The sequence below is a fragment of the Siphateles boraxobius genome, unplaced genomic scaffold, assembly GCF_051911475.1.
Source record: "Siphateles boraxobius isolate OS27281-9 unplaced genomic scaffold, OSU_SipBor_1 66, whole genome shotgun sequence".
NCBI lineage: Eukaryota > Metazoa > Chordata > Actinopteri > Cypriniformes > Leuciscidae > Siphateles > Siphateles boraxobius.
Genome location: NW_027509193.1, coordinates 16,425,808 through 16,445,626, shown reverse-complemented (window position 1 = coordinate 16,445,626; position 19,819 = coordinate 16,425,808). Strand labels below are relative to the sequence as shown.

Sequence of the window (19,819 nt, the reverse complement as noted above, 5' to 3'; positions counted from 1 at the left end):
AGGATATTAATTTGCATAAAACTTTCATAGGCATTTTGTTGAGCTATGCGTTAAAAAAATGCTGATGTCATTCCTGGAATTTTTTTATGATTAATTTAAAACTTTGCACACTATATAAACTTCACTATAAAAGCGTAACATTTCACAGTCAAGAGTGGTTTGCCAAACACCAGCGAGTTGCCGTTAGCAGAAGGCTTACTACGCAGATATTTTGAGGTGACAAGGTTAATGCATCTGTTTTTTTCTCATATCATATCAAATCAAAGCAATTTTCCTGGCCTTTATTCCCTCTATCTGTGGGTCATAATCCTCTTTAGGGTCTTTCGGCAGCTATGTCCAGTTACTAAATGATGAAAATCTTATTCGGCTTCACTCAGTGGCCTGGCTAATGGGAAATGAGCACACTTTGAAAAACAGCTAAGTGTTTTAGGCGGAGAGGAAAGTGGAACTGTTAATATCATTACATTTGAAGAGAGCGTTTGTAACACAGATTCTATTTCTTAAATGAAGATTGGCCAGTGCATTATGGATGTATTGACGGCAGGCATGAGGGGAAGATTAGTGGTATATCCAGGAACCCTCCCAGCGTAACCAGACCCTAATCTCTTAATTGTGTAGTTCTCTTTCAAACACTCAACAAGCATTAACAAAATTAGAAATATTGTTCTTCCCTCCTCCTTTTTGAGGGTTGAGTGTGATTGATTAGTGTTTGAGAAACTCTGTGCATCAAGGCATGTAGAAATACTCTGCTCAATAGAATTAAATGTGTTTTTTTATAACAGTGGTTCTCAAGTGGTGGGTTACAAACCAAAAATGTGTCGCATATTTCTACTAATTATATTAGTTTGTATTGTACAAGCCGCACAATCATATTTAGTTCATAAGTAGAAAACACTTCTAATATTATTGTCTTTGACATCACATCCAATCAGACTATAATATTTTGGGGCAGACACATCTGTCTCATCTGTGAATAGCAGATGCCGGCATAGACAGGTTGCTTGACATCCCCTCGTCCTCAAAATCCATGAGCAAAATCAATTAAAAGAATACACATTAAATATAGGTTCACTTGCATGATAAACTTTGTGTGAACAATGTTTTTTGTGTGAATTATTGACTGCTGGGAGACTATGAAACTAATGAAAATAATTTTAGTTTTAAAGTTCAGTTCAGCTTGATATTATTGGTCCAATGCAGTGCATGGTAGTATCAATACATTTCAATAGACACACATATTTTAAATGTTGATGTATTACACTGAAAAACTCTATATTAACTCTTTAAAATTTTATACTTGGTTTAACTCCTGTATTTTTTTTCTAACATATAATATAAGTATATTTTAAATGCAGAACGATGCAAATTTAAACCTTCACAATCAGTTGTTTTAAACCAAAAATAATACTTAAAAACAAACCTTCATTGTTAAAAATCATAAACACACATATTCTCTCTGGTAATTTGATTTCGAGTGATTTTAACACAGACATACTTTTGTTCAATTCTGGTACTATATTAGGTCGCCTCTTGAATGCCGATGTAAAATCTGTTTCCTGAAGCAAAACCAGTTGAGATCCACTTGCTTTATACCACTCCCATTATTTGGAGGGGAAAAAAGGGGACAATATTGTTATGTGTACCGTTTCTGGCATGGAAACTACGTCTTGCCTGTCTTATTCCCTGCTCTCGCCACCGTTTGCATGGTTCCATGTTGCAAACCTCAATTTTGACAGATCTCATTTTCTCTCCCCTCAGCCCACTCTAGATGATTGACTTGTAATTACTGAAGGGAGGTGCTGTATTTGGTGTGTAATGTGTTACTCTAATATTTATGTCTTTGTTGACAGATTCCAGGACAACCAATGAGTTGTGATACGGACCAACTCAGGGTAAGTGATACTTTGTGTGGTTGTGTGTGTCTGTGTTTTTGTGTGCTCCTTTGTGCCTCCGTTGTGCTTCTGGATGTTGTTGGTATCGACCTTTAATTAATCAATCCATGAAGATCATACAGCTGCGATTCATTCATGTAAAGACAAATCATTTCGTCACAATGACTTTAGAATGAATTCTTGTGTATCCTTCATGTTCATTTCAGCATCTCAGGCTGAGAAGATGGTGATATTAAATCAATAGACAAAACAAGAAAAAGAAAAACCTGCAGTTTTAGTCTCAGAACCAAAACCTGTTATTCCCTCATACTCTGCTGTGTCCATATTAAAAATACAACAAAGCTTACCTTGCCTTCTCATTAAACTTTAATAGTGGCTCTCAAACCCTCCTGCTCACTCACTGGCCTGAAAAGCCAGGGTAGCAAAGGTGTCAGCTTCACTCCTGATGAAGACCCTCCCAAAGATCTTCATCTTCTTCAAACACAGTGTATCTGTGTGGAGGGATAACCATGTGTCCTGATGGCTCTGCCTTGATCTCACATAGCACACAGTATGTATGTGCAGCCCTGCAGAATCATAGGAGAGATGCAGGATCGGTGGTACTGCAGTCCCCTCTCAGTGCTGTAATTTATCATGGTTTGTTGAAGGGTCTTAAGTCTGATAGGGCTGATATGATTAATACCCAGACCTTACTGTTCATACACACCCATCACTCTCATTTTTTATGGCAACTCCTTTCTTGATTATTTGTTTTTTTTAATTATATTTTTTTAATTTCCATTGAAATTAGAGCAGTAAAAGTGGGCTATATTTAATTAACGATTCATATATATTAATAAAACTAATAACAATAAGCAGGCCAGTGCTGATTTTTCTCTTGGAAACATGAAAATTGCCATCTCATTTCCTCTTGTTAGTGACTCACTCAATAATCTGAAGACTTTTTTCAGAAGTGCTTTTTGGAAGCTTGCCTTTGATTTAGATTTTAAGTGCAGGATCGAGGGTGATGTACATAGTACTTTTTAAACAGGAAATCGACAACCTAATGCTACCTTTTTTTCTTTTAGGTTATGTTTTTGTCATAATCCAAACAAATGAGATGCACTACTGCTTTTACTGCTACTGTTTCAGACTTGTAGCTTTTTTAATTGGGTTAAAGGGCACAATCGGACCGAGGAGACGGCAGCTGAATCGGTCTGCTCCATGTAAATGGACATGTCAGCTGCACTCAGTTTCCTTGACCATTAGACCTTTCTTGCCCCGAAGTAAAATGATTTAACGAAATTGTATGCTGAAGTATGTTCGTTTTGCTTGGGTGCACAAACAATGGGCTTTACATTGTACCTGCCATTTATCTTTGTTTAATATGTCAACAATCATTTATAGCTTTCAGAATGTTGTTCAGAGTATTGACCAGATTTCTCTGTATTAATCGTTTCGTTCGGGGGGGAAAACGCTCCATCTTGTTGCAAAAGCGAGCACAGCACTGTCTGTTATACATTTCAGTTTTTGGTCAGAGAGTTAAGCCTTTAAATTCTGCTGAAAATGCACTCAAAGTCAATCATTCCTGCTAGGCAGTACTCTATCATATATAATGTATCGAATAAAATATTTTAACTCATTTAACTTCTTACATTTTTTAAAAATGTCCAATTTATTTAGAAATACTGAAAGTCAGTTTGTAGTTTTATCCAGTGTCCTCAATTTTATTTTGCATCATATTTTGTAATTTCCCTTTAACTAACAAAAGCCAGTTCCATAATGGAATCATCGTCCCGGAAGTGACATGATTTTTAATGGGAACAGCACAAACAAGTCAGAAACAATCAATAGCAATAGATCTGATGAATTGTGTTTTATTTATTTGTGATACGTTGCTGTACTTCACTCTAAAACATCCCATCCTTTTAGATAAAAGTACAGAAATCATAATCTTTAAAAAAACGAAATATTAAAATGAATAAGTTAAATGGCACATACATTTTATACACAGAGAATATTTAATAAGTTAAAGCTCAAAAGACACTGCATAACAGGAATGACCCTATTCAAATTATCATTAAGAAATGTAATTTATTTGAGCATTGTTGTCTTAAATTGCTGTGACTGACGGTTTGTGTTGTGCCTTAGAAATCATTTACCTGTGGTGAAATCACTTTAACGTTGCCTTATTGCTTTAATGTGTGCGTGCGTGCGTGCATGTGTGTGTGTGTTTGTGTTTGTTAAATGTGTGTCTGAGCCTTTAGCTTAATCATTTGTCCTCCTCAGACACTCTCACTCTCTTTCTCTTTGTGACGGTTCTACTTTTTTTATTGTTTTCCTTTTAAAGGGGAGTCGAATTGCTTCCTGAGGAGAATTTTATATTTAAATTTCCCTCAGAATTTAATTTCCCTCATAAATACACTGGCAAATCTCATTGTGTTTGTGTCTCAGACACACATAAAACAAAACAAAAAATGGCCCTTGCTCAAATTTCCATTTTGTCCCCTCTTGGTTTGAAATTCATTTACAAAAAGGTTTTGTCGGTGTTTTCTGTTACTCTTGAGTTTCTCTAATACCTGCGTTTGATTAAAAATCTCGTCCCTCTTCTGAAGAGTAGTAATGAGTTTTAGCCTCATATGCGCTTGAGCTGGCTGGCTGCGTGTCTGGTCTCTCAGTAGCAGTAGCGTTGTAGAGTCAGCAGATGGCTGTAGAAAAGTGCTGTATGAAGGCAGCCAGTGCGTCAGAGCCAAAGCAACCCGAGCGGGAAGGCCTTGGCCCCAGTACTCGCTGCTTTTATCTCCAGCACATTCACTCAGGACGAGGAGCAGAAGAAGAGGGGGGGAAGTCATCCAGGCTGCAGAGTCAGGTGCAAGCTTCACATTTAGGAGAGGGTGGTGCTTTCTACCTCCTTTTCATCCCATTGTGCCATTTTTGACTGTAGTTTACTTTATTTTTCCCCCTTTTTTATTTACGTGAATCTCACATAGCTGAGATTGCAGTATTTTTTGGAGGAAAGTAAGTTGCAAGCTTAATTTTTTTTTTTTTTCCGGTCAGTTGTCTTCTTACCTTCCCTCAGGACAGAAGATGAGCCTTTTGAAGTCCCACTGATCTCTTCCCCTGCGCATCAGCTTCCGGATGACAGCGTCTGAGGATCTGAGCAGCATTTTGTTAGAGGGAAAAGTCCTTTTTGTGTATGGGGGAAAATCTGCTTCGGATCGTCCTATCAGCTGTGCGTTAACGTACACGTACCTTTCTTGAGGAGCCTGTGCTAGAGAACCCTGCACACTCTCTCTCTCTCTCTCTCTCTCTCTCTCTCTCTCTCTCTCTCTCTCTCTCTCTCTCTCTCTTTCTCTGGCACTTTGAGTGCACAGTTGTACTGGACTTCCTTGGTGTACGGATCTTCTCATTAAATAGATACGTCAGGAATTGGCGCCTAAGCAGGAGTTGTCAGTGAAAGGGTGAGGAGGACCAAGTGGGGAGGCAAGAAAGAGCGAAAAAAAAAGAAGAAGAGAAGAGCAAGAACAAGACTGCTAGAAGCATCTCAAACCTTGTGAAGTAGCTGCTTCTTCCTCCAAGTGTCAATTTTAATAAGCTCTATTATAGTGATATAATAAATTATACAAAAGAACTGTGAGCCTGAGAGAGTGGAAACAAGAAGGATTCATCCGGGTTTCCGTAGCTGAGCTCGATAGTTAAAAGAAGATAAGTAAGGAAGCGTTTCCTCACTGCCGGAGAGCCCCTGACTCCTCGCTCAAGATGATGATGTATTTGTGGGTAGGTATCAACCATCCCGACCGATTGTGTCGCATTCGTTGGTGTTTCCAGGCTTCGCAGTGCATGTGTGCTGTAAAAAAAGTGTTGTGTGTGTCATTATTGATGTTTATGTGTTTTCTCATGTGAAGAGTCTGATAGTCTGAGCATTTTTGTAGCAATTGGTTGCAGGATGGAAATCAGTCCAAATACATTTGATCCTCTCTGTATGCGATATCCTCTGTTGTGTTGTGTTTTGTATACCAGTTAGCAATCCGTCATTTTAAAGTTTCATCTCTCTCTCTCATCTCGTCCTTGCCGAGACTACTCTTTCTTTGGAGTAGAGAGTGTCAGAGAAGCGGTGCGTGACATGTTGATTCATAACTGCAGGGTTAAAGCACAGGAAGTCATTTTAGAGAGCTGTAAGCGTGTGTGTCTTGGCCTGCTCATTATCTGTCTCTTCACCTGCCATTACCACTCAAAATCAGTCCTAGCTGAGGAAATCTCGCTGCACTTAATTGCCCATGGAATAAATTTAAAGCACCCTGATGACTTCACTGTGAGGTTTTATCAGGAAATTAATCTTATTTGAACAGATCTTAATCTGATGGGCAGTTCAAGTGAAAATAGAAATAAGGAACGCGTTGATCCTTTACATAATGTGTCAGCCGGAGGTTTTTTATTTTCTTTTTTTTCCATTAAGAGTCATGTTTGATTTTGACTGACTGATTTTTTTTTAACCATAAAACAATGGACGCAAGATAATAATAATTATTATTATATAAATAATAATAATAATAATAATACATTTTCTTGTGTTATTGAAAACTGTTAAGCAAGACGAATGAGAACTTGTATTTTAAGTATTCTTACAATATTAATGATTAAAGCGCAAACATTAAACTTAAACTTTGTCAGTTGTACGAAGAGCTCGGAATCAAAAGACTTGATAAACACACAAGACAATCTCCAGTTACTTAGTCATGCATCTACGGCAAACTGAAATTCTATATTAAGAAAATGAATATTGAATGTTTAATTGGAACATGGGTGGTCTGGAAGGAATATGCTTCGTAGGAAAGATTCAAGGATGAAATTTCCCAGGAGATGCAGAAATTACTGTGCTGTATAAAAGTATACAGTTCTTACTAAATATTTAATTTGTGTCATTTTAAGTTGGCTTGTGACAAGAAATTTACTGAATATAGACACACACACACACACACACACACACACACACACACACACACACACACACACACACACACACACACACACACACACACTATTACTTTTAGTCTTTAGTTTACATAATAAAGACAGAATGATGTCCAGCGGCCTAATATTGTGGAGACATGGATAATACCAGAGTACATTCTGGGTCAAGCTGAATGTAACATGTTTTTCTTTTTAAGAGGCCTCTGGTAGCCATTCGACAATCCAATTCAGGCTCTCTATCCGACCCTTCAGTATTACTTTTGTCATAGATCGTATGGCTGTAAACTAGAATTAATTGTGTGTGTTACTTTTTTAGCCACAGGGTTTTCATCTTAACAGAATTTAATAGATCAACAGAGCGTTGTGCCACGTCCAAATTGGTCAGATGTGGTGATAGTCTTAATTGCAAAATAGACCTCATGTCTTCTAGCATTGTCTTCAAGCAAATAAATGAAAATAATAATAAAAAAAGAAGTTCAACGTAGTCCACTTTTATGCACTGCTGTCAGTTGTGGCCCGTCAGGCTGAGGAATGAATCACTGAGGTAGAGAACAGACTGAAGCAAACAGCAGTGTCAGAGCTGCGGTGCTGTCCAGGCTGATGTTATTGCCTTTCTTACTATTTACTCCCCCCTGCTGCTGAAAAAACTGCTGTGGAGGCACTTCTAGCCTCTTGTCAGAGTTGTCTTTCAATAGATGCTATGAAAGCAGTTTATTCAATTGATTGATAAAGGCTGCCCTCCATGATAACCAATAGAGGAGCCACAGGGCCATGCGGCCATGTAGGAGGCACATATTGCGACTTAACTTCTTGACACCAATATATTGGTAAACGTGTCACTTTTCTGAAAGAATCCGAACCTCTTGTGCTCAGTTATTTTTTTAAGTGCCACAATTTAAACTGTAATTATATATGATAATGAATAAAATGACTCTTATTAATGCAAGCATAATAGAATAGTTTGAAAGGTTAGGCACTTTGTATGCATAATATCATGTCATGCTATTTTTCATTTTGAATGTTGAACATTCAAGCTCTTCTCATTTAAGTCGTTAAGACACAGAAACGCTACGACCGGAATCAGTAAATATATAAATATAATTTTTTATTAAAATTTTTTTTTGTACATTTGTATCATTAGATATTTAAGTAAGTTGAAACCCAATACTTAAATTTAAAAGTGTAATCCGGCAAATTCTCTCAAAAAAGTTCTGTTGTCACAGGAGCGCAAATAATTTTGGGGTAGGGTAGGATGCGAAGAATCCATCCATTGTATCCTTCACTGCCCACGAAATGAAGGATGCATTTTGATGCCGCGTTTGATGGAGGCTTTGAATTGGGACAGGCTTTGACGTTTCACTGCTGTGACGCCATCTGCCTTCGAAGGATGCAGCCTCTGAATTGGTACGCAGTCAAAGTGTGTAGAGAGAGAGAGAGACTTTGAGTATGATAGAAAAATTTAAGTGTACTATTGGCCATTAAGATAAAGATGTGAAGTGTATTGAATCTTTAGCTGTTTCTTTCCATAATTTCTTTGTTTTTATGGCAATTTGCATGTTGGGAACCCCCCAATGACCCAAGACCCCCCCCACCACCCCCCCCCCTCCCCCGACCCCACCCCCCCAACCATTTTCTCCTTTGTTCAGGGCGTCTATGTGTAAAACTGCGTCTATACGCATATAAAGTTTATACATTGCATGTGTCGTAAGATGAATATGTATGTAGCCGGGTAACATAAAAATGAGAATTAAAAACATTCAATGTATTCACAGTGGATATAATTGACATTAATGCAAGACAATTCAGCACACACCATATGGTATTTATACACCTTCTAATTCCCTCTTTCTCCCTGACAGTAATGATGGGACCTGGGTGAGAACGCTCCACTGTCAGTTACTATCAAATATGTTCTTATTTAATTAGCTGTCTTGCAGTAGAGCGCAGCTTATATATCATAATTCTTATCTAATATACTCAATCCTGTCTTATTTTATTTCATTGACTGTGCTGAAGTGCTTAGCATGTCTCTGGTTTCAGAGGGCCTGGGCAAGTTGCTCTTAAATCAAGAGCGATTGAATAGCATTAATGCTAATGCCACAGCCGTTGAGGCATTGCTGCAAAGATTTAAAAATTGCCCTTCTGATAGAGTTTTACAATGTATGACAAATCAATGCATAGCATTTTCATAATGAATGGCTTTGGCATTTGGAATGCCAGTCCCCCGAGCAGGCTTGGTTGCTGACCTGTGACAAGAAGTGGTGTTATATTTCATTATATTCCTCTGACTTATACTCACTAGCCCCAGTCGTGTGAGAGAGGGGCAGGTGCTCCCTGTCTGGTTCCACTGGTATCCTAGCATGCACTAGTGTCAGTCTGTCTGTCTGTCATCCATCTATCTATCTATCTATCTATCTATCTATCTATCTATCTATCTATCTATCTATCTATCTATCTATCTATCTATCTATCTATCTATCTATCTATCTATCTATCTATCTATCTATCTATCTATCTATCTATCTATCTATCTATCTATCGTGATACCACATTGTATAACCGAACTATCTTTTAAATTTACTGTAGGGTACAATAAGAGCAATAGGGTACTACTATGGTATAGTACATCACTTTCCAAAACATCTGCTTTTCAAGATGCACGTGGAAATTAGTCTGATCCTTGACACGATCGCGGGCAGCAACTCAAAGTTGATTATGTGCTAATTTGATCGAAAACTTTATGTTTTTGAAATGTTGTAGATTTAAGTGGAAAATGAGAATCGCTAAAATTGTTAAATGTATTTTGAGACAAAGGTCTTTTTAATGATTTTCAGTTATGTTCAAGGTTAAATGAAATCAACAGTTTTTCAATAGCAGAATAATATATAAAATGGTATTTGTGGTAAAAGGCACCCCTGCTGTTGGGGCGAAAGGCACAATAATTAACATTATAATAAATAGCTGGCTGACTGTACCATTTGTTGACATGACATTATTCAGATGGGAAATATCACATATTAAATAGGGTGTCCATTTTAGAGTAAATCATTATATTTATAATGAAACCTTCAAATTTAAAAAAAAAACATGATAGGTATTAATCATATCATATAGTAAAATATCATGTTTATTGTTACTACTGTGAATCTATATTTAATTATTATGTGATCTCATTCAATGCTTTCAGAATCTTTACTTTTTAAATAATTTTAATTTAATTTAAAATATTTTTATATTAACGTATTTAAATGAAAGTGTATTTATTGAACAAAAATTAATTCTTTTTTATATCAAAATAAACAGAAAATAGTACAAACTTTGCTAAAGTGATTGTTTTGAACAAGTACTAACTTAGACATTATTAAAATCATATTATTTTAGCTAACATATTTGTATCAATACTTTGTGCCTTTTGCACCATGTGTGGGATAAAAGGCCCACCTTGCCACCTCATACATTTATACGATTTTTAAACAAAACACACCACTTTTATGATTAATTTTAACATAAAATCTGTTGTGCCATCAATGCTCAATACAAACATATGTATTTATTCTGCAATCATACACTATGTGAGTAGAGAAAGCACATTTTTTAGGGTGTGCTTTTAGCCCGTTGTACCCTACTCACACTTGGATTTTGAGTGTGTTTGGTTAACTTGTGACTGTGAACCAAGCCGCACCTGCCACTATGGTTACATAGAATATAAGAGAAGCCTCACTGCAAGCTGTTGTATGAACAGAACAATTCGAGAGTCACACCCGTTGGTCAACATGTTTGTCCATCCTGAACTCAATCTCTTTCCAAACTCAAGGATATTGCCTCTGAGGTTTACTCGCCATTGTTTGGTATTAGATTACAAGTGCATGAGGACAGATTCAAATGACCTGCCATGTCATTACCTGTTCATTCACGAATACTGAAAGCACAGTTGTGTTGGTCATTATCGCCTGTCATGAGATGACAGTTTGTGGCTTTTTTCATTGGTCTGTTATGATGATTGATGGAGACAGGTGGCTGTTCTTTACAGATGGCAACATATCAAAGTGGCATCATTGTAATGACAGAGCAGCCTATGACAGATATCAAACCAGTGCTTAGATGCTTTTATGTTACACTGCTCAAAATCCAGAAATGTTTTACTCCCTATTGGTCATTGAAACCTTCCATCTGATTCCACCGTGCCAGGTTGTGATGTGGCCATGACAGTTTTAATCTGATTTATAAAATGCAATATATGTATATATAAAAACCTCTCTGGGATTGAACCGTAAATGCAAAGCAAGAATAAGAGGAAATTTTGCCTGGATCAATGACATTTTAAGAGATTGTCTGCTTTGTTATAGATATACTGAAATCATTACCCTCCTAATGAAATTTCCTGCTATAGAAAACAAAAATGTAGAAGCACTACAAGCTCTTTCATAAACAGCCTTTATTACATAAGTATATTCATCACCATAAAAGCATCAGGCCTATACACATATGGTCTAGAGCTTTGCAGTAGTGGAGATTTTTATTGGGGGCTATAAAATACAATACAACAGCATCACATACCACAGAGAGGAAGAAAATCACTTTAGCGCCTTACACTTTTTCGCGCTCTTGGATAAAACGGTCAGGCCAGGAAAACACCTTTGTGATAACAATTGCAGCCAGGCAGCCTAATGCACTTTGAAGCCCTAGTAAAGGCCCGGATGAAACTGGAGATTATTGCCATTTTGAGAGAGATCAATGAAGCTTTGCTAATAATTCACTGTGGGAGAACCTCTGGGGATGTGGTATTTATCTACAAATATCAGCTCTGGCCAGACCAATTGCAGTGTTCTCGCCTCTGGTGCCCACACTAGTTCAGTTGACCTAGTTGATATTGAATGTTTCCTCTTGACTAGGAGGGAAAAAATGAGGAAAGGAAGAAGGGGGAAAAAACATGATTTTGCTAATGATGTTATGTGTTTGAACAAACGGGGACATGGTGCAGTACACTTGATGTGAAAGGGTTAGTTCAGCCAAAAATGATAATTCTGTCATTGTTTATTCACCCTCATGTTGTTCCCTGTCCGCTCTTTTCTGTATAATGAAAGTGAATGAGGAATAGGGTTGTCAAACTCCAAGATAAATAAATAAAAAAGCACAGGAAAAGTTTTTTATAAAAGTCTTGCACTATTTTCCAAAGCTTTGTGTGAGGAACAGACTAAATTTGAAGGTGCTATTCACTGTACATTTTAACATCTTCCCCAACGGTCCTTTGAGAGTTTTTGTGAATGAATAATTTGAATAATTTGTTCACAAAGTTACTTAACACAAACACTTACTTAATGATCTGGTCATAGCGGTAAACTGCTCACTGTAGCATAAGACTATCAGGGAATATGAGGTAATTTTTTTTATACTTTTACTTATTTATTTATTTACCACAGTACTCATTGACTTTAATTATACTGAAAAGATAGTCAGAATAGTCTATACAATCTCTTCTTTTGTGTTCTGCAGAAGAAAGCAAGTCGGTAAAACTTTACAATAAGGTCCCGTTAGTTAAGGTTAGTTAATGCATTAATTGACAATGACCAATACATTTTTTTAAAGTTTTTATTAATCTTAGTAAAATTGTTAAGAAAAAAATAATTGTTCATAGTGACTTTAAGGACTTAAGTAATATCAAGATAACATTTTTTTGAGTTTAAAAATGTATTAGTAAATGTTTAAATTGTAATGAATTAAAATTAATAACTGCTTTATTAGTATTTTTTCATTATCAATCAATGATTCAAGTATCTTTGTTAGTTTATACGGTGGTGCAATGCTGCCATATACAAATTATTTTTTCCACTCAATTTTGTCGTAATAACGAGATATGTCATTAAAACAATATATTTTCTTGTAATAAGATATGTCATTAAAATGACATATTTTCTTATAATAATCAGATGTTATGTTGTTAAAACAACATATTTTGTATGTGACATACAAAATATGCCTTTATCCACTGATCTATTATAGAAATTTTTTATCGTGCCTTTATCATTCTGTGTTCTAAAACTGTGTTAATTATTTTTATACCGGTAAAAAGGAAATATTTACAAACATTATAAATATGTATTTTAAGTTATTTCCACAACAAATCCTTCAAATCCTTCAATATTTTTATTCCTAAATATGTCCTGAATGGTGTACAAATACCTCTGCCAATTATCTGACTTATCCTCGCCAACGAAGAATTTATTATCTTCATATACATGTGACGGGTAGGTCCACGGAGGCTTCCATGTCGTTCCGCCATCTTGAAAAACTATAATAGCAGAGAGGGTCAAAAAGTACTAGGCCAACGCATTTCCACAACGCTTTTTCGTTCAGAAATCGGCGTCACGTAACTGAAAGCAGCAGAAACGGAGGAGCAGAGCAGTGAGAGGCTTGTCGATGCCCTCAGTCAGTAATTCATACTGTAACATTCGTTTGTTCGTTGTGAAACCCGACGAAATGCTAAGACATCCTGTCATAGCTTTTTGGTACATATCAGCTACCGTAGATGCAACACGCATTTGAAAAAGCAAGCCGCTGGAGAGCACAATTCGTTTGAATGCAAAATACAATTTCACCGCTAGATGGGAGAAATTCCTACACAATGTCCCTTTAAATGTAATGGTATTCAATACAAAACAAAAATGAAAAATATAAGTATGAAATAAACCTAAATTATAGTGGCATTAATTAGCCTACAAACAGTATTTATTTTAAAGCCTAAACAAATTTATTTAAAGCGAAACTGAAACGGAAACCGGTGTTGGGGTCCTCTCTCATTTGGCACGAATCCAAATTTTTCTTTATTCGCACTTGGATGCTAAACTATATGTTGTGTCTCATTATAACAGGAAAACATTTTGTTTATATGACATATGTCATTATCACAAAAAAATATCTTTTTAACAAGAATATGTCATATGTGATACCAAGTGAGAACAGAATATTCTTTCAACTAATGTACTAGATTGATTTTAATTTAATAAATACATTTTAACCTCAGCAATCACTGTATATTACAACATGGCTCAATACTAATGTATCTCATGGGTTTGTGTTTTAATGGGGGTGCTTCAGTAACGACAGGGAGCAGCGCGCTTAGTAAAGAGACAATTAAGGCAACAACTTGGAAAAATGAGTGTGTGTCTTTCATGATTTTTTTTCCCCATCTTGGAGCGTACACTTTGTAGTCGTTAATTTAATTGCTGATATTCCCTGAATCCCTGAAGAATATAAAGGATTAATCATCCAGTTCATTTCGACGAGAGATATGGCCTTAAGTGAATTGCAGTTTTACCAATTTAACCCTGTCTGCCCCTGAATGTGACAAGATTAACATTTTCAATTAGCAATACGTAATTGCGGTGCACGCTCAACGGCCTGCCTACATCCTCAAAGGTGGAGGGGCCATTTCAATGGGCCATGCATTTGGATCTAAAGCCCCCCTGTCTCTGTAAACGCACCCTCGACGTTCTGTCTTCAGCGATGGATGAGAGTTTTGAGTTGTGTCTGTGTGTTTTTGCAGGCACGAATTCCTGCATCTTTGAGACAACAAATCTGCAGATTTGAGGATTATAAAAAAGTGTTGTAAAAATGACGGTTTCTCCTTTCTTTCTCAGGGGCGTTTGTGTTGATAAGGCAGAGCAGGATCAGCAGTCTCTCCCCTGTCTGTTTTTTAATGTCTGTGAAGAAACAGATATTGATTTAATCAGACCAGACTGTTGCGGCAGAAAGGTATATACTGCAGGAAAAATGCCTTGTGCGTTGAGGTAATAAATACTGCAGATGGACTCGTGCGAGCCGTTAAGCAGAACCTTTTGTGGGCCCCATTGACTGAAGGCCCCTGTGAATGAAAAGGCAGGCGAAGACGGAGAGTTTGTATTTTAGAGATAGGTGACTGATTTCACACTCAGAGATTTGTGCTGTGTCCTGCACATGCTAGGATCTTGCCAGATAGCGGGGCAGTCGCATATCAGCCTTTCCCTTCAAGGTGCTTTCTATCGCATCGACTTGATAATAGAAAAGCAGCTTTTTGAAGCTGACACTGTATTCATGGTTCCCCATCAGTGGGGCATTACCTGTGCAGACAGATGCATTGTGGGTATGTTTGAGATACTGTGGAAATTTCAAATGCAGGGAATTATCATTTGTTTGACAGTGACCAATGAGTGTTTACATTCAGCTTGATTGTGTTTATAAATGTTTCTTCCTCACATATATAACCAATCATTGTTAGAGGTAACCATTCAAGCCAATCAGCTTTCAGCATCACTATATTACGTCATCAAGTTCGCTGGTTAATACAGCAAGTGTGGTGAAACTTTTTTAATATTTACAATGTCACAACATTTTGGCCTCAGGAAAAGTGAGACTGAATGGCAGGGCCGTATATGAGTGTGTGGAGGTTTTCCTTCACATAGGTGAGTAGATGTTAGATGTAATTGGGTCCTCCACTGATGTAGGCTTTAAGTGTTTATAATGGTCAAAGTCTGTATATGAATCCATTGTTTATGTTTTGTTGATTTTTTAAATATATTGTGTTGTGTTGATGATAGGTGATTATATTGCGTCAATAACTATTGTAAAATATCAGGGGAATATCGTCTGTATAAGAAAATATATCAAATTCAAACCTGCTTCTGTCTTTTACAGGTTTGATCAATGGTAATTTACATATCATCCTCTTCAAATTATATCTTCTTGGGCTGGGTATACACTTTCCGATTAATCCGTTGAATTATTAAACGATGCCGATGTATTTTTTTTTAAATACCTAATTGAATCTAAATGCTTGTTTTCAGTAGTTGTGTGAAAATGCATTTGTGTAGCATTGTCAATCTTGTAGATGTGAATGTGTTTTGCTGAACTATAATGCTGCCTTCACGTGCTATCGGAATTATCATTAACTACTTTCCTCTCAAGTCAACATTTGAATGCAATGAGCTCATAATCACGACTTCAGAAGTGGGAACTAGGACATTTCCGATAGCATGTGAAGAAAGCATAACTCAGACAGCCACATAGCTTGTTTCAGTGCCACAGAAAAAACTTTACATGATTTCCCAGTCTATATTGTTACAATAAATAGCTAGAAACATCTCTCTGTTGAGTTGTCTTTATGGACTGTGTGCAAAAACCTACAAAACAGTGCTGGTGTAATCTGATTCCCAAAGCAAATGACTCGGTTGTTTGTCTTACTGAATCAAAATATGTCTGAAACAGAGGGTATTTTGATTCATAAACAAACTTCTCTTGTGACCCGAATCTTTTTCCGAATCAAAAACATCTAGCGTGAACAGTGTAGCTCAGTTGCTGAAAAATTGACTCTTTTATTTAAATAATAATTTGGTTCTTGTTAATGGATCAGAAACAGCGGAAACAGTATAGTCTGACTCATAAACAAATTAATCTTATGAGCCTTTTTTGTGTGTGTGAATCACAATCATGATCGATTCCTAAAAACAAAAGCATCTTATGAGTCGGTTCTTTTAATAATTTGTTTAAAAAACAGATTTGAAACAGCATTAGCATATAGAGAATATATTTCAAATGTAAGTATAATGAGACATTGGCATACTCGGGTGATGTTTTGTGCAGTTTGTGTCATTGTGAGCTGATAAACGTCGTCTTATAAATGGAAGTCTCACTGTCTTGTTCTCCCAAGGTTTCTTGCTCTTTTATGTACTTTTCTCAGAAAGTTTTTCTTTGCTACTGTCACTGTTCTTTGGCTTGCTATAGGCACTATGCTTTGTAAAGCTGCTTGGAACGTATTGCAGTTGATTGGAATCCAACAAATTTGAATCTATTCATGTGTTTAAAAAAAGACACAAAAGCCACACATATAAATTGCAATTCAACACATTGTGTTATTGCTTAGAAAACTCCATCGAGCTTTTGCACTAGCCTGACCCATATTTTCCGACTGGACACTAATATCAATCCTTTTTGTAAATCCAAGCTACCATTTATCCTCATTATTCCTGTTATCTAATTCAGAGCTGACCACGTTGCAGAGCAAGGATTTGTCCAGCTGTAACAGAATAACATGAAACTAGGCATATCCTAAAAGGGCTGAGACAAGAAAAGAAGTTTCTAGGTGGCTCAGATTGGCTCGCCTTTCATGTGGTTCCAAATTGGAGTCAGTGTAGGCAGGGAGGGGCGAGGGGGAGCTCGCGGCCCTCATTAGGCCCCTCTCTCTCCTCAGGTTGACCAGTCTGCAGGCCTGTAATGAGCTGGACATTATGCACAGCAGAGGGGGGAAGCAGGTGATCCGCTTGTGTGTCAGAGAAACATCACATCCAAATGCTTCATAATGAGAGCCAAATCCTGGCCCACGATGGCCTATTTGACAGCACAATATCTGTGAATGATGCCTTAATTATATGAATTGACTCATCCTAGTGTTTTTTTTTTCGAGGTTCAAGAGACACTGTTTTGCACTGCCCCATCCCCCCTCCCTGTCAACCAGATGTAATTTGCAAGTCACATTGTCTGCCATCGCCGTTCACGTAACTGTTGGGCAGCCCTGCGCGGTTTGTCGGTGAGATGTAGCGGTACCATTATCAACTCATATCTTTTGTGAAAACTGTGCATTCGTATTACGTGTTCAGTCAATAGGCACATAGTGTTTCTTTTCAAAGTAACATCGCCAACTACTGGCCTGGATAAAACAGCATTTTTCGTTGTTTTCTCAGATCTGTGTGGACGGGATCATTTTGACAACATTATCGTCTGTACGTAAAAACACAAAGGAAAAACTTTTCTGTGTTTAGTTCAACCATTTTTGTGTAAACGTGCTCTTAGAAATATGGTGTCACATACTCTCTGTTCTTCTTTTAAATAAGTCATTACTTCAGGACCATTGAAAAGTATGTTCTATATACTGTAGAATTAATGTAATTTGTCATGTTGTCATGTAACCTACCAACGTCAGTTGGGTCACTGCTATTCAAAAATCCTCTCTTGTGACCTCATGCATTAGTAAAATGACCATTGGATGTGCACTTCAGAATCTCGCCTGAAGTAGTAGGTAATTAATTCACTTTTTGTCTTTTGTTTATGAATATTGTAAATTCAGACATTCTACTAGTCGTCACACTGTTTTTACCTACTAGGGAAGAATATTTGAATGCAATCCTTTTTTCTTTTAAATTAATGAGCGCATTTCCAGGATTTGATGTCATGAATTTGGCTCATGAATATTAATAATAATAAAAAAATCTATCTATCTATCTATCTATCTATCTATCTATCTATCTATCTATCTATCTATCTATCTATCTATCTATCTATCTATCTATCTATCTATCTGTCTATCTGTCTGTCTGTCTGTCTGTCTGTCTGTCTGTCTGTCTGTCTATTTGAAATACTTCTTTCAATAATTAGTTTATAAAATATATAAAAAACAAAAGGTATATAAAGTTTATTCAAATGTTTTGTGCACATCCCAATTAATAGTCTGTCAAATATAACATTTAAACAATTTCTACAGAATACTTTGAGCCATTTTCAATGTAAAATAAGTTTGCTTTAACACATTGCACGGTGATTTGAACGAAACAGTCATTATTGCTGGCTAATTCAAAAGCTCAAATGAACTTGTGAAATATTTTAATTTGATATTTTCTGTGTAAAAAATTAGTTGAAGACAAAAATACTTTGACTAAGGCTTTGGCTTTTACTAGGTAGTTTCAAGGAATTATTTATTTATTTTGCCAAATAACCCTGCGTATGTGTCTACCCCTGCAACGCTCACCCACTTCCCCGGAAAAAGTTCAGGCTCAGGATTTTGTTTTGCTTTAATCAATGTTTATCCACCTATTGATACCCTTCACCATGTCCCCTTGAGAGGAATTTAGCTAGTGGTCAATCAGGTAATAACCAGGAGGTTTTTAGCGAGAGATAACAAGCCAAGTACACCTTGGATTATAGTATGGATTACAGTCTAGTTTCGTTCTACCTTAATGGCCGCTGAGCCGTGTAGAAATGCTGATTGATTCTGATTGATGAGAGCTTGTGTCTCAGGGACTGTATGAAACCGAAAGTGTGTTGTGGCTGCGTTAGCATTTGCAGATACACTAATCATACACAATTAATAAATCATTGCTAGTTCAGTTAGTAATTAGAGAAGGGAGGCTACAAAGCACTCAGAGCCGTCAGGTAATTAACGGGTAGGAATCTTAATGAAGAAAAGGTATTCTAAGAAATACACTAGCGCTCACAGGTTAATTGTGCAGTTTAGTTATTAATACAACGCGATGACAGTAAGCAAAAAAACAAAGGAAAACAAAATGACCTCAATGTTAGAAAGAAAAAAAAGCCTCATAACTTCTGCTCTGCTCCATTGCTGCAAATTTGCTTCAATATTAGCAAAATTCTGCTGACAGGATGCAAGCTGTGAGGGAGGCTTAAAGTTTCCAGGCACTCCGGCTGTGGCACACACACATTCTCATCACAGAGGGCGTCAGCTCTCTCTCCACAGCATCCCGCATGCTTAACGCCCCCCCCCCCCCCCCCCCCCCCCCCCCCACACACACAGATATACACACATGCCATTTGCTAGGAAGCCTTTGAAACAATAGGGAACATCATTAGCTCACTGGAAAGCCCGGCACAGATTGAATAGGCGAGGAGAAAGGGTGTTGTGTCAAATAGTCCAAATGGAAAAGGCGATGCCCACGGGGAGTGTTGCTCCACCTCTCAGTCTATTGACGTGCAGAGAAAAGGGATGGCACTGGGGAACAACAGAGAATAGCTCGTATCTCAGCGCAGACCTCTTCTTGGAGCCCTTACATTACCAGTTCATTTATCTTAACAAAACGCTATTCAAATGACTCCGCCTGATGGGTTTGGGAGACTTGCGACAATCTTTTTACCTATTTTGTTTGTCCCTAATTGCACCATTAGTGTATGACGAAAACTTCAAATCAAACATTGCAGACATCTGTCAGTAACTTTAT

At 37.1% G+C, this 19,819-nt stretch overlaps 1 protein-coding gene across 2 annotated transcripts in view; it reads left to right on the top strand.

Annotated features, from left to right (window-relative positions):
- The first annotated feature begins 4,684 nt into the window (after positions 1 to 4,684).
- The window catches only part of rbfox1 (RNA binding fox-1 homolog 1), a 158,156-nt gene continuing 143,021 nt past the window's right edge, over positions 4,685 to 19,819 (top strand). Inside the window, exon 1 of one of the 2 annotated variants that reach the window (XM_077212596.1) lies at positions 4,685 to 5,648. In XM_077212596.1, the coding sequence (XP_077068711.1) occupies positions 5,631 to 5,648 (18 nt within the window). In that variant the 5' untranslated portion in view covers positions 4,685 to 5,630. The remainder of the gene's footprint in view (positions 5,649 to 19,819) is intronic. The other variant, XM_077212591.1, reaches the window with a different exon arrangement.